At 31.4% G+C, this 16,802-nt stretch overlaps 1 protein-coding gene across 1 annotated transcript; it reads left to right on the forward strand.

The window, feature by feature from the left end:
* Positions 1–1,830: 1,830 nt before the first annotated feature.
* On the forward strand, positions 1,831–5,252 carry LOC132032912 (protein SLOW GREEN 1, chloroplastic). The gene is made up of 3 exons (XM_059422705.1): positions 1,831–2,297; positions 3,627–3,950; positions 4,632–5,252. The coding sequence occupies exons 1-3, from the start codon at positions 1,923–1,925 to the stop codon at positions 4,881–4,883; spliced, it is 951 nt and encodes a 316-aa protein (XP_059278688.1). The 5' UTR covers positions 1,831–1,922; the 3' UTR covers positions 4,884–5,252.
* Positions 5,253–16,802: the final 11,550 nt, after the last annotated feature.

Below are 16,802 nucleotides of genomic sequence, written 5' to 3' on the forward strand. Positions count from 1 at the left end.
ATATGCAATTTGCATATTTTAAGGAGTATTTTCTCTTATAGACATAAAAATTCTACAAATTGTGAAAACTATCAAAACATTCTCAATTTTTATACAATCTTACCAAATGAGCAAGTCATAGTTCATAACAAAATTAATACGCTAATTCATAACAACCGGCTCAAAATTAATACTAGAAGACCTTTCTAAAAATACAACATTAATTGATCAAATTTTAGTTCAATAAATAAAATTAAACTACGGGTTTTTTTTTACAAAATTAAAAGGTTGGTAGACATAAATAAAATTTGGTGGAAGTTATTGAGATTGTAAATGATTGATGGGGTAATTGTTAAAAATATCTACCAACTTATGGATCTTTTTTTATACAAAATATAAATTTATGGGTTAAATTTTATATTTAAAAAAGTTAAAATCATGATTTCAAACGCATGTCCAAACGCTGGTTTCAAATCATGACATGGCCAAACGCCTACTTAGAGCCCATTTGGCTTAGTTTATAAGTTGCTAAGTTTTTTTAAATGTTTAATTATTTTCAGCTTACCAGCTACTTTTTCTAAGCTAAGCAAAACGGACCCTTAATTTAATTTGGTATGAAATTTAAAAATAAAAAGAAAATTTTAAAATGTGGGGTTCAAAAACAAACTTTAAATATTCATATGGTTATAAATCATCTTATAAAATTAAATTATTTTTAAATATACAAATATACTCATCTTTTTTAAGATAATTTTTTATTTTTTTTCAAAATAGGAGAAAACCAGACATCAGGTTAGTTATCTTCACAAGGTGTAAAGGACCAAAAAAAGACATTATTTTCCAAAATCAATGTTTTTTCACATGGAGCACTAATAGTACATTATGTTTGCATAAGTGGCAGACTTTTAGTCAAACTCCCAAATATTTTTTAGAAATTTTGGAAAGAACAAAAATGCCCCGAACTTTTAGAAAAGGTATAAAAATACCCTTTATTCATCTATTTTGCTAAAACTACCCCTCAATTCAACTTTTTTGGCTCATTTATTCCCTATTGATTGGACAACACTAATTTTTTTAAAAAATAAAATAAAATTACACATGACATTTTATTATCGAAAAATTGATTTATTTTTTTAAAAAGAAATCAAAATCGTTATTTGTAGAATAAGGAAAATAATTTTTCAAAACCCTTTTTTTAAAAAATCAAATGTAGTAAGCCTTTTATATATATAAAAAAAAAAAAAAAAAATGGAATTGGATTTTCATTAACACATGTGGAATTTTTTTAAATTTGGAAAACTTTTTTTTAACCGGTGGAAACCCCATTTTTTTAGAAAATTCAATTTTTAAATCAAAAACCGATTGTTTTTTAAGTAAAATGTGCAAAACTAATACTCCATAATTTTCTTCCGTATTTAAAAAAGACATTTTCTTTTTTTTTTTAACAAGTTTTTCCATAAAAAAAATTCATTTTTTTGCATTTTTATAAAAATAGCTTTTTCAAATTTTGAAAATAAATTAGCGTTATCCGTTAGTCTAAGAACATAAATCAGCCAAAAAGTTGAATTGAGGGATAGTTTTAACAAAATAGATGAATAAAGAGTGTTCTTATACCTTTTCTGAAAGTTCGAGGGCATTTTTGCCCTTTTTTTCGTTATATTTTAAAAAAGATATTTCCAATAACAATTCCCTCCTCCATTTTTTAACTAAAATCCGGGAATTCAACGTAAATATAATATACTATTAATATTCCGTACAAATGTTCCATAAATATGTACGATGTTTTTCAAACGCAAAATAATGTACTATTTTGGTTCTTTTCTCTCTTCACAAGAATAGTCCAACGAATCTCCCCTAACTCTTTCTTTTTCTCCTTTTCTGTAAAATTTTGAAACTCTCTAAAACCTACTCTCAACCCCCAAAAAACTCCGCCGGAAACCACCATGAACTCCACTTTAACTATGGCTTCATCATCACTCTTCCAATCCATTAACAATTCCCGTCCTTCCATTTTCCCATTCCCAAAAACTGTTACTAAAACTTACAACAAAAAATATGTCCTGAAAGCCTCATCTTCCAAGAACAATGCTAATTTAACTTCAAATCCATTACTTTCAACTCTCAAATCGGCAAGTATTGCTGTTGTTTTCGCCGCTGTAGCCTTACGTAAATTCCCTGTAACTCCATTAGCTAGAGCTGAAACTCCACCAGCTGTAATAGAAGAACAACAACAAGAAGAGGAAGAAGGAGAATCTCCATTAACACAGTTTTTAGAATCCAATTCTGAAGCTATCCAAACCCTCAAAAACCTCCTTCAGGTAAATATATTTGTCTGGTTTTGACTTGACATGAAGTTTAAAAAAGTAAAAAAGATTTTTGAATCTTGTGGTCACGTAGAATGTATTAAAATGTCCTTTAATCTTGTGGTCTTAAACATATTATTTAGAAAGTTGGAATTAAAGAATTGCTAAAAAAAGTAAAGAAAGAATTTTGAATCTTGTGGTCTTAAACTTAAGATACATAAAATTTACTAAAATATTCTTTAATCTTGTGGTTTTAAATATGTTATTTGGAAAGTTGGAATTAAATAGTTTGCTTAAAAAAGACAATCTCGGTTTGAATTTGTGGTCTTTGAAGAAAAGCTATCTCTTTAGGGGCTTTTATAAAAAGTGGTCGAAATGGGTGGGCCCCGAACCCTTTGGGGAAAAATTACCATAAATATACGAGGTTAAAATTATTTTTTATCTATAAATAATAAATGCTGAACCTCTTGGCTTCCTCGTTTCTTACTCTTTTATATTTTTGAACCTCCTAGAGAAAAGTTCTGGCTCCGCCACTGACTCCCTCTATCCATTTTGAGTGTCTAAGTTTGACGAGGCACTAAGTTTAAGAAATAGATAGATTTTTTTAATCTTGTATTCGTAAATTAAAGATGTGTATAATGTACTAAAATGTCTTTTGAATCTTGTGGTTAAAATCATTTGGATGTTTTGAATAGTAACTTACTAAATACTAAAAAGATACTTTTTTGTATCACAAAATGAAAAGTAAGACACTTAAATTGAGACGGAGTGAGTAGAATGTACCAAAATGTCCTTTAAGCTTGTGGTCTAAACATAGCTATGTGGAAAGTTGTAACTAAAGAGTTGCCAAAAAAGAAAAAAGCTATTATTTTTAAAACAGACTGAAAAGAAAAAGTAAGACAAACAAATTGAAATAGAGGGAGTATAAAATGAAATAGGGAAAATTATGCTCTATGTCTATTTTTGAAAATATGTACGCCACGTAGTCCATCCTTTTGAGTTTGTTACCTGATTTAGCTCCTAGTTGTGTTTGTGTATAAACACCTTATACAGGGTTGATACATTATGTATAATGCTTCCCCATGTATAATGCTCTATAATAATGTATATTGGCTACATGACGTAATAATTTTCAAAAGCTTTATCTTTTTGAAAATTTCCCAATAAAATATTGAGCTATTTTTTGATTGCTTAAACGGGTAATTGGTGGGTTTAAGTCGTTATATCATGTAAGTTTTCCTTCATTTAATAACACTATTTATGTCCCTAATAACAAATTATGGCGATATTATTGAGTTTTCAAAACACACTGCTAAAACCTTAAAAAAAAAAAAACTTCTACAGGAAAAACTGGAAGCAGGGGAAGACGAAGAGAGCTTGAAAATACTGAGGAAGTTGTCGTCTGCTCAACCAGAGAATACCGAATGGAAATTCTTAACAGCGAGGCTGTTGAACGAAATGGGGAAGGTTCTAGAAGCAAGGGAAGTTTTTGAAGAGATATTATCGATAACGCCCCTTTCGTTCGAGGCATTGTTCGAGAATGCATTGTTGATGGACAGGTGTGGAGAAGGGGTTAAGGTGCTTCAGAGATTAGAGGAGGCATTGAGGATAGCTGAGGAAGAGAATAAAGTGAAGGAGGGTAGGGATGTTAGGTTTATAATGGCACAGGTACTATTTTGATAGATAGCACTATTTATGCCCCTAATAACATTATTGTATTTTCAAAATATAGCAGCAGTTTTTTTCCGATACATATCATACATACCTACGCTAACGGGATAATCATGCATACATACATGCATAAACACTAGCCGTTGTACATACACACACTGACCTTCATACATACATACAGTCAGACCTATCTATAACAATTATTCTCTATAACAACATTGCACTATTACAATCATGTTTTTGTGGAACCGATCTTTCACGTATGTTATATTATATTTATATGTTCTCTATAACAACATTTCACTATAGTAGCCAAAAGAATATCGGAGCAAATGATCTTTTGTTATAGAGAGGTTTGACTGTATATACATGCATACACACGATAAATATCTGCTATAAAATGTAAATCTAGCTATTTTTTATAATAGTTGAAAAGTATTGCTAAAATGGATAAATAGTGGCTTAAATCGTTACATCACATACAAAAAAAAAAAAAAAAAAAAAGAAAAAAAAAAAAGAAAAAAGAACATGTTCGAAAATCGTTATATCACATATTTTGCTCAAACAATGTATTTGTGTTAAGAGGTTCATCAAGTATCTACAATTATTAAATTTAGAACCCATTTATTACCACTTTGAAGTTGTCATTTAGTTTATATCTGGGCTCCGCCTCTGCAGGTACAGTTCTTGCAGAAGAATGTTGAGGAAGCATTGAGGAATTATGATGAGCTTGAGAAGGAGGACCCTAAAGATTTCAGGCCATATTTCTGTAAAGGAATGATTTACAGTTTGCTTGACAGGAATAAAGAGGCTAGAGAGCAATTCGCGAAGTACCGCGAGCTTTCCCCGAAGAAATTTGAGGTGGAAGGTTATCTGAGGACGGCTTTGTCTCGGATGAAGCTCTTTGGAACTGATGAAAAAGAGAGTTGAATTCGATGAAATGGAGTTTATGGTGGTTCAGTTTCCGAGTTTTAAGTAGCAAATCAATTTTTCGATGAAGGTGGAAAGCTATAACTTTGGTATACATTTACTTATTATTATTGGATTGTGTCGAATATAAGATGAAGATAGATTAGACAATGAAATAAAAGAATAATTGCTAGAGTCTAGTTACAGTCTAGACGGATTCGTGTATGAATCTCGAATCAGCAGGTGATTACTGCTTAGGTTCTTAACTTGCAGTCAATATAGATTACTTGCCCTTTCATTTCATGTTATATTGATCAGCTAGCTGAAATTTATATATGTATCCCGGGCCGAGGTTCTTTTTATCCTTATGGAAGAGCAAGGTCAGCTTTATGTCTTTTTCTCCAAGTATATATGCTGATGGATATGAAATCAAACCTTTATACCAAGTGATTGATGAAGTTGGAATGATGACCATGACGGACCAGAATTACTGGTCCCTGTAATAGTGTAAGGATGCAGGTATCCTAGAATAGTTGATGTGTGCACAAGGTGGTTTAGACTCCACTGTTATCAGGAAAAAAGGTTATTTTTGTTGAAGATGTAATTCTTCTTTTTTGTAGTTTTGCAATACCTTTTCGTTGGTACGAGCTTTAAACAATTTCATTAATTATCAGGAAAAAAGTATCTTTTTAAAAGATGTTTGTTTTGTTAGTTGAAGTTATGCTCTGAGATGGTGAATAGGAGAATAAGAGGGGAAAAGTTGGAGCCAGTTGCTCTTATATCCGAAACTACATAGCGTTGGACATTTGTTTTAGAGGATCAATTGAGTTATAGACACTGGTAATACATATAGCATGACATACTTTATAAACTCATCTTTGTGTGTTCTACTTGGGGAACTTCTGGTTGCCATTAATGAAAAGAAGAGAAAAGATTAGCCCTACTGTTAAGTCCATCTGTATACTTTATTTGTACTATTTTTGTACCACTGCAGAATTTTCATGAAATATTGTATTTGTTCTACAATCCTCATCCTTGAGGTTACTTTAATTAAGGTAATTTTCCGACATGTCCTGCTTTTATCATAACGCGTAGTATCAGTTGTCTGTAGTATTTGAGAAGAAGTTACTATTTTTTCTATTTCTTATGCGTTTGTGCATGTTGTGTTTACTGGTTCATCTTGGAATCAGGGATCAAATTCAAATCTCTAGAAATCATTTTGGATATGGTTACTCCTAGGTTACTTATCGATAAAGGAAATGACTATCCCCTAAACATCTGTTGCTTGAATTACAAGCTATAGTCTGTTTTTGCAAAAAGAACAAGTTGAGGAAAAGTTAAAATTCCCTACTATCTGTCTGTTAACTGTTCTGCAGATTGCTGTAGTTTAACTATCAAAATCATTAGGAACAGTTATTCCCTACTATCTGTAGTTCTGTTCATGCAGATTTCTTTTGGTTATCAAAATCATTCTCCTGACATATTCCCTAGCTATGTAGTTCTGGTTCATCAATTTCTTTTGGTTATGGCAGTAGTATTTAGTTACATCAGAATCAGATGCGAAGCAAGCTTTTAATATTATACTCCCTCCGTTTCAATTTATGTAAACCTATTTTCTTATTAGTCTATGGCTAAAAGAATGATCCGTTTCTACATTTGGAAACAATTACCTTTATACAATGATTTATAGCCACAGAAAATATATGTGATTCATTTAACACCACAAGCTTAAAAGTCTTCTCTTCTTTCTAGGCACTAGTCAAATGAGTTCACATAAATTGAAATAGAGGGAGTAACAATTATGTCGAAAATTCCATTGGAAGAAAAACTTTCTAGTGGTATGGACTAGCCGTGTGATGCTCTAGTTGTTATGTAGATGAAATTTCTCTTCTAATTTTGTAGTATGGTAGAGAAGACTGATGTACAGACACTTCTATATTCTGATCGGTACGAGCAATTTTATAGTGAGGGATGCTTCAAGTCCTATGACCAAAATGTGCCCTCCCCGATTGTATTTTTGCCATGGCTTCGTTACTTCTATTATTTCTGTTTTGGGACTGTTGTAGTGTGCTTTTCTGAGAGCCGAGGGTCTATCAAAAATAGCCTCTCTACCTTCATGGCAGAGTTAAGGTTTGCGTACAATCTGCCTTTCCCAGACCCCATTTTGTGAGATTGCACTGGGTATGATGTTGTTGGTATCTAGCTAGATTATTGTTAGAGGTGAGGGGCATAGTTGCTCCACTTGGTAAACGATAAATACCGTTTTTGCTTTAGCAACGAAACGGAGATCAAAATTAAGCAAAGTACCGTAGCTAACTGCTATTTTTCTTTTTATCAGGGAGAATGCCCAAATTTACTCATGTGCTATTAAAGGAAGTTTCAAATTTACCCTTCATTTTGCACGCAAAGAATGCAGTCCTTGCACACAAAGGATTATATCATTTGGAAGAGGAATTTTTAAGGTGTATTGTGAGTAAGTGTTTTTTTTTTTTTTCAAATCCTCAGCAACTCACATAGCTTTCAATTTTTACAAGAAGTTATGTGTCCTAAAAGAATTTTAATTTTCACAAACTTTATCTCAACTTCAACTAATATTATATATTATCCAAATGCATACTTTTCAGTATCAAGACTTTGGCTTTAGGCGCGTTGTTTGAATATTTAGGTCGCAATAATCTCATTCAGCCTAGCCTAAAGTGTGAACATTCTTTTTCATAGTGTCCTTGCTCCAAACATGATCAAGTTTTTTTTCCTTAAAGAATTATTTTTGTATGATTAATGATGTTTATGCTGATATATGCGTGCCTTGACTAACTTCACGGAATATCTACTATTGCCCAGGTATCGAGTCACTCTGTCCATCAAAACTTGGACAGATGGAAAAATACCTAGTATGTTTGCCTTTGCTGAAATTTGTACGTGCAGTCTCATGGTTCTCAAATTATTTTATTTATCGCTAGACTAGTGGTAGGTTCAAAGCGTAACATGCGGGTTCACGAGACCCAATAAATTTTGCCTTTAAATTCTGAATCTACCTTGGCGCTATATCACACCCTTAAATGTGAACATAATCACTTTGAAATAATGCGATTGTTGATTAAAGTGTTACTTCCACCAAAGCTTAAACATATGGAAAAATAATGTCCATTACTTGTTTTTGAGATGTCTTCTTTTTAGAAATTGGATAAATAGTACTACAAAGTATTGGAGACATAGGTGGAGTTCTAACTGGCAGGGGAGACTCCACGTTTTCTCCATTATTTTCGTAACGTGAAATCCAAACTCGATTAAAGAATAGTTAAACTAGATCAAAGTCATTTAATCAGGACCTATATTCGTATTAATTGGTTTTAAAGTTTTCTTTTTTTTTTTTTAGGAAACTAAAGTAACGTAACTTTTCAAATTTCTTTTAATTTTTAAGATATTTCGTCCTTTTCTAAAAAAAAAAAAGGGAATGTAAATTGTTTCTGGAAGTAACTTTCCTATTTTTTCGTTTTCACCATGAAGGCAGTCAAGGCACTTTATCTATTCTCTATGAGTCTTTCTGGTTTATTTACTCTGTGTCAATTATGTGACACTTTTTTTCACTTTATCTCAAAACATATTATTTCTTATATTTAAAATAATTTAAACTTTACGTATGATGAGATGATTTACAGCCACATAAAGTTTAAAATTTGTTTTAAGCCATTTCTTTTCTAAACTCTACTATATATGTCGAGAGCGAAGACACATAAATTGAAATAGAGGGAGTACTCTTTTACTACTCTTTCCTTCTTTGTTAATTGGCGTCGACTATTTAACTTCATCAAACATTTTGTAATTTCAACTCCATTTTAACATTAGAATTTGTATCACCATGCATTTTGTTAACTAAATTTCTAGTTTCGCCACTGCTATAGTAATTAAGCTCTGCATATGCAAGTAATTGTAAATAAGTACGCACATTTTTGTATATAGCTTGTCCATGATATAGATTTATTGAGTTCCAACACCATTATTCCTCCGTAAGCAAGCATGATTCTCAAAAGTTGGTGCATAATCCATGTGAGATCATTAAAAAAAAATATATATATATATATATATTAATAAATGTAATTCTAAGTCAAATAACCACGTACTACATAGAGTATAATAATCATATCCTCTCTTTTGCCCTGGCAACTTTTAGAGTTAGTGCACCTTTTGGAGTTTAATTTTTAATTTGTGTCGTACAACATAAAGCCCTTAATCTTTTTCTATGTTCCGTATAGAGTAATTGATGACCTACTATCAGCTAGAAATTAAAGTTTAAGGAGAAATAATGTCATCCCCATTTTTTAATTGTGGATTATGACTTTTAGTCCCCATCATGGCCCCAGTGGGTTGAGTGCTGGGCATCACTAAGTCAAGTTTAGATTTGGCACTTTGTGTCCTCAATTAAAATAACGTGACCAAAATCAATAACTGTTAGAGATGAAATGGACGAGACCTCTCTATATCTTTAATTAGTATATTTGAGTCCGCGCTTCACGCGATCGTTGAAATAATGATCTTCTATTTTAGAATTTTATCGAGATAGATGAGATAAATTTAAATATGCAATATGCATAGAATAGCAATTCTATACCATAATATGAATGATATAAAGAGAGTGGTATTAAAGCTTATACTTTGTGCTTTACATATAAAACCACTTAACAAAATATTAATAATTAAGGAAGCATACATGATATTCCTAATATATACTTTAGAAAATTCTACCAAATCCTTAACAAATCATTGATAGAGATCAAAATGTTCTAGCAGCTTTTTAATTGCTTCCAGCCATCAAAGTTGCTGAATCCTTGTTCTAACTTTAATTCAATCTTTGTTTTCTCCGACTATTTGACTATTGCTGCGGTCTTTAGCTCCGTGTGCATCTCCTCATTCTTGCACTCAAATTTTAAATCTACAACCCAAGTATATAAATAAAAAATTAGACAGATCAAAGTGTGTTGATTCAGGATTAGCATGAAGAGAACTTCAAAGAAGTGAGAATAAAAAACTATAATAAGTTGGTATATAAAAAACTATAATAAGTTGGTATATTTGTTTTTTTTTCTCACAATGGCCATAACATACATACACAACAACATACATACACAACATTATACTTGTGTTAAATATCTTGATATATATATGTTACTCGTAGCTAAAATTTTAAATTGTAAAATAATCCTACAACATTATACTCTTGATTATATATGTTACTCGTAGTCTTACTAATTGATAATGACTCTAATATGTTAAAAACACATCAAAAGAAGCATTATCATTAATACTGGTGACAAGCATCAAATATATATTTAATGCTACAAATGGACTCATAACTAATTCGATAGATAACACTAATTTAACCTGCTAGATTTTCTGTTGTAATATATAGCTCCAATCAAAAATTCACATGGCATGAATTAACAATCACATGAATGAAATCTTGGACATAAAAATCAAGATTTGTAGGACTATATTCTAATATAACAATGTTTTCAATTGGTACAACTCCTTGATTGAAAGTTTGAGTCATGACAGAATTATCTTCAAATATTTTGAAGTTATTACTCAAATCCAAATCTAGTTTTCATGAAATGTGATTTGGATCAGTTGGAGCAGTAGATAATAAAGGTTTCTCTTGAGATTCAGCATTGCTCTTTAATCTTCCTCTTCTAGGTCAAAAGAAACAAAAGAAGAAGAGAACACCATTAATTAAAAAACATCTATCAACCAATCACCAAAAAACATAATATGGTAAATTAAATTGCATGCCGAATTAAAGAAATAAAAGATCAATGAATACCAAAAATAAAATAAATATAATAACATCCAAAGTAATAATATTCTAGACTAAAAAATTTACAAAAAGATAAAGAACCACCAAAAAAAAAATTAAAAAAAGAAGAAGAGGATATCAAAGGGACTTACTGGCGTTAAAACATTGGTGAAGGGAGAAGATAGATGACTATTTGAATGTGATTCTTGAGTGACATATTTGGTGTTAAAGGTATAATAATAATAATAATAATAATAATAATAATAATAATAATAATAATAATAATAATAATAATAATAATAATAGCAATAGGTACTCAAGGGGCTCAAACACAATAAATGGGGATTAATATTGAGTAATTGCAAGTAATTGAGTAACGTATAATTATTTAGGATGTGACTTTTTTTTTAATTTTTTTTTATAGATGATAAATAGAAAAAAGTTCAAAAAATGAGAAAAAAGATAAATAGAATTGGTGGCCATAGAGAGGTGTCGCATCACCTTATTTATGCTTAGCTTTATTATATATATAGATTAGAAGTTTCATATTCAAGCATTTAGAGCGGAGAAAACTCTAATTAATAGGAAAGGTTTTTCCCTAAATGAACCGTATGGGAAGAGTATTTGTTTTAATCGGATCTTACATATAAAATAACGTTAAATAAATTAGGAAAAATTACTTGGCATAGTTTCTTCTAAGAAGTAATTATTGATAATAACTATCTTTTGCAATAATTACATTTCGTAGCTACATAATACATCAAGCGGCTGTGGCTAGAGTGGTTATTGGGTGTGGGCTTTGCCCTTGCCCGTGCAGGTTCGAACCTAGCCGATCACATTATTTTTCTTATATATTTTTCACAGCTTCTTTTCCTTTGTATGAGTGTGTTTCATCCTATGTATTTAACTCATATGTCATGTATCTCATATGAATTTGGTTTCTTGTCTTGTTTCTGAATGTATTTTTACCACTTATTTTGAAATTTTGTTGAAATATTCAACTTTGCAGTAGCTTAAAATACATTCAACTTTGCATGTAGCTTGAAATATATTGACGTTCAAACTACATTCAAATACGGTCAAATACATATGACATCAGATAAAGTTGGATACAACCAAACAATGTATTTAAATACACTCAAATACAATTAAATACATTGTAAATGTCTAATGGTAGCTACGAATTGTAAATATAAAAAAGATAACTATGAATGATTCATTGCTCATAAAAGGTGATTATTCATTTAAGTCGCCCTTTATCATAATTTTACACCAATAGACCGGTGTAAAATCCAATATAGTTTCTCTTTTCTTTTCAATTATTACTGACAAACTCTACAAATCAACTATTTTCTCCAAGTGTCGTAAAAGTTGATACACCGAAAGTGATGACACTACTCAAATTGCCTGCAAAATCAATCTTATCATTTTTGCTTCACTTTCAATAGACTTCCAACTTAATCAGTCATGATTGTTTCCAACTTATAGTGAATGGAGTATTATTTTCTACAGGATTAGACAGTTATACATTCTTCTCCAAGGATTTTTTTTTTTTTTAAAGGTATTAGTGAAACACGATATTTCCTACATTTTAAAAGGAGAACAAAGGATTTCGAAATTTGAAAAAAAAAAAAAAAAAGATCTAGTCATCAACAGAAAGAGTAACATGAAGCTCAAAATTAAAGTGTAATTGATACTCTATGATCGATTACGTGACAAATCAAATCAAGAGGAATTTCTATTTGTATCTCGTAAAAAAAGCTAATTTTACCATTCATTTCTTTTGAGGATCGACTGTGATGTTCCAAACTTTACCATCCTTCCTTTTCTGCTTTAAAGGTCAGAGCTATGACACTAACCCTAAACCAAACCCAACATTTTCAACAACACATCGTATAATATAAAAGTGAAAATCACTAAAAATTTAACAGATACATTTCAAACTCATAATTTCAAAATGTAATGAGTTTAATAATAAAAATCTAAAAGTTAAACCTGGCATACATTAAAATCCTAAATTCACTTTTGGCTGTTAAACTTTCTTGAATACTCAAATGAAAAGAAAAAAAAAAAAAAAAAACGTATCACAGAACTTAAAATGGATAGAGTAATATCCTTCCCAAATGTAAAAAATATATATTTCCTCTGTCTCAATTTATGTGATATACTTTTCTTTTTAGTCTGTTTAAAAAAGAATGATACATTTCTATATGTAGAAATACTTTAACTTGAAACTTCATTTTTACGCTTAATGAAATGATTTACAGCTACCCAAAAATCATGACTTGTTTTAGACCACAAGTTTCAAAAGTCTTCCTTTCTTTTTTGAACTCCGTATCTAGTCAAATTATATCACTTAAATTGGGATGGAGGGAGTAATAGTTTGGTATATTATAAGACCTAGAATTGTCAGTGCTCAATATCACTTCAATTGAACTTGCCCTCATTCATAAATGCAAAATGACTTTTGGGCATAAAGCAAAGAGAAATCATAGTTTCATTGAAATCTGCTGAAAATCCACCACACAAAAACCTAAGTGGATACAACCACTTTGCTGAAATCCCAATGAAGCACAAACAACATAAACTAAAAAATCAGATCGGATATATTATATAAATAGGGGGTATATCTTGTCCACTTGTTAGATTTGTAGATTATATGTGATGTTGTATAGTGGAATCAGTGGGGAGACACAAGGAATTAAGCCAATGGACATCATGTTTATTGTGCATGCTTGTACTATTTTATCTTGCACTTTGTGTATCCTTATGATCATCGACTTCTTCTAAAGAAAGAAAAGAAGAATGTTTTATTTCCATAAATTGCTTTTTCACTCTTCCACAAATTGCAGATCTTTTTTATTTTTTTCTAAATAGCAGGTCTAAAGTTAACACAATCCCTTATATCAAGGTAAAAATTTATCTGCATCTAGTCTTCAATGGCAGAGTCGTCATTTTTGTTGGAAGTTACATCATGTAGATAGTAATGTGTGTGTGTTTGAATCTTCTTGGCTTCTTAATGTGTTTACTTCTTTTATTGCGATTTTTCTTAGTGAAAGTTCTGACTCCGCCGGTCACAATAGATGTTTACAAGACAAACAAATGAATTCAAGATATATGTCTTTCATACACTTATTTATCAGTTATCACTAAACTAGAGTTAAATACATAATATGTATGCTCACCTTAGTTTTTAATTGTTAGGGTTAAATTGATTGATTTGATGTAAATAGAGCGTGCGCTAGTAAGTATATAGTATTTACCCTTATCTTAGCCCCACTCCACCATAAGTTTGCCAATATTCAAAAAGTTGTCACCACTCTAACGAGGTTGGTGCACAAACATTTGTTAAGATTTTGGCAGCACTTCTTTATTTTAAATGTCAAACCTTAAATTATCTTTATTTGAATTACTTGGAGTATTGTCTAGTAATGTAAAAAAACTTAAGTATTTTATTTCTCGCACTTTGTCTCACAAGCACTACAACAATCCAACCCATCATGACCTAAATCTCTGCAAACATTTGTGTAATTCTAATAGAGTAATAAGCAATGACCCAATTCTCATTCTACACGCAAGAAAATTTTGGCATAAATTTCGAAGTCAAACTTTTTAACAAAGTTTTACTATTGAATCAAGAGGGTCATCATGCAAGCAAGAAAGAAGAATTGTCATAATTTTGAGAGTCAAATTTTAAAGTTCCAACTGAAAATTTTGGTTGTACTTTTAAGGGTCAGTGGAATTGATTAAATGGGACTGGTTATGGTTGACCTTACCACTATGTAAAATGGCCAAGAACTTCAAACATTACACTTATCTCATATCAAATGACCCATCAAGAAGATGGAAAATGAAAAGTTCAAAAAAAAAATTTAGTAGGCCAAAATATAGTTCTAATTTTGCTCATAATGTCAAATTGCACAAATATCTTAGCATGTAATTTACCTATTTGAAAATTCATAGGCATGGGACCTTAAGTCTCATTATACCGACACCTTCAATAACTAAGGTGATTGTCCGAAGTACACGTTACATTTTAAGTATTGTGTACCAAGATTGCTGTTACGCACATTTTATACCTTATGGTATCTACTTTAATTTGTAGTTAAATTCGATATTATATTTGTAACAATCACTTAATCTTTCTTTTACATAGCGTAGGGGATCTGATCATGTAGAAAGAATATGTCTTCATGCACCTTATGTCTTAGTTATGATGTCTCACTTATATGATGCAACACATTTTCGTCTTAAATTTTCTTTTAAGTGTATGTTGCAACACATGTAATATGTACTTTTGATTCAGAATCTATTTGATTAGTGTATTATTATGTACGATGTTATTAGGTCTAAATATCTAAATTGATTGTTTTTAAAACCTTTTATCACTTTTCATTTTTATACAACTCTATGTATTTCCACATTTTCATTTCTAGAAATATCAAAATACAAGGAATTATGCCCTGTTTCTCGTAGTTAATGACATACCCGATTCTTCCTCTTAGTTTTTAGAACATGGATTGGCAACATTCCAAAGGGCAAATTGGGTTGTCAGACTTTGGGCTACTTAAAGTAAGAAACTGAAGAATTGTTGTATTTTAAGGGTAGCTGTAACACCTCGTATCTTAGAACTCATGTTAGACTCGTAACGTTAGAGTTTTAGCGGAAAAATTGAAGGTTTGAACGTTTTGCGAAAATGGTTGATAGGCCTACTTCGGGCAGTGATAACTCTTTGATTAGTTGGGAATTTGGGAAAGTACCCTCAATTAAAGTTGTAGTACATAAAAATAGCTTTCTAACGATATAAGGACCAGACGCCAATCGGAGATCGGAGCAAGGAGATATGATCGTCTCAATATGGCTAATAGTAAGGCGTTTAAAAGTCTATAGAATCGGCTAAGTTTTGATACGTCTGCAGTCGAATTTCGTGAAAATCCGTTGGGAATTTGAGGAAACTTAAAACATGAAAGTTGTAGCCCTTGAAATAGCTTTCCAACGGTATATTATGGGACTTGAACAGAGTTATGTACAAAAAGTTATGCCCATTTTACTAAAACAGTGTTCTGCCGATATACGGGCCGTATATTCAGACCGTAAAATTGGCCCAGAAAGGCCAAATCACTGGAAAGAATTTACGGTAAGACATACGATCCGTAAAACTTTTACTAGACGTAAAATAGGGCGTAAAATGGGTCCGACAGCAGTTATAAAACTTCGTTTTAAGGCTTTTTCACTTCATTCTTCACACCCCCAACCACTAGAACGACCTTCTATTCTCTCCCATCATCAAGAACACTAAAGTAAGCCTACTCTAATCATTCCAAGTCAATTCTAATATATATCCTTGTAATCTAAATAAGAAATCATCATTCCTAACCTAGGATTTTCAAGAAAACCCATCTCGAGGTTCAAAATTCAAGATTTTGGAAATCTCTTCAAAGCTCAAGTCTTTAATTCAAGTTTTGGAGCGACTAAGGTATGTAGAGTTACTAACTACGTGTGGGAATATCATTGTTCTTCCCCACGCCTCAATCCATAAATTATGATTCTTTACGAAAACTAGGGTTTCTACACCATGCTCATGATAACCCTAGGTCCATGTCCATGATTATACTATGTATGGATTGTTATAATTTCATCATTGAGTTCTTAATATTTCTTTATGATTATTGAGAATCCGTCCGTAATCCATGAAAACCCATATATCTCATTCCATGGGTTCATGCATGCTAGTTTATGATATATTATGCTATTTTCAAGAAAATACTATACATGTTTTACAAGTTCGTGCAAGCAAGCTATAATTTAGGATATCCATGTACAAGCAAGTTATGATTCATGAAAACCATGTATAAGCAAGTTATGATTCATGAAAACCATGTATAAGTAAGTTATGTTTCATGAAAACCATGGACAGCAAGTGCTACTTATTTTACATGTTCATGATCTTGGGAGTTGCTTTAATTACGAGAAGGCTTGGATAGCCCGAAACTACGTAGCCACCGTAGGATGAGGATCGCTCCACCCATGTCCCCGGACGATCTCTCATAATGACCGGATCCTTTCATATTTTATTAAATCTCATGTTCCCTGGCAAGGACCGGAGTGTTCGCCGGCGGGACGCAAGCACCGAACCATGGATCGGTTAT

Source organism: Lycium ferocissimum, chromosome 10 (assembly GCF_029784015.1).
Source record: "Lycium ferocissimum isolate CSIRO_LF1 chromosome 10, AGI_CSIRO_Lferr_CH_V1, whole genome shotgun sequence".
Lineage (NCBI taxonomy): Eukaryota > Viridiplantae > Streptophyta > Magnoliopsida > Solanales > Solanaceae > Lycium > Lycium ferocissimum.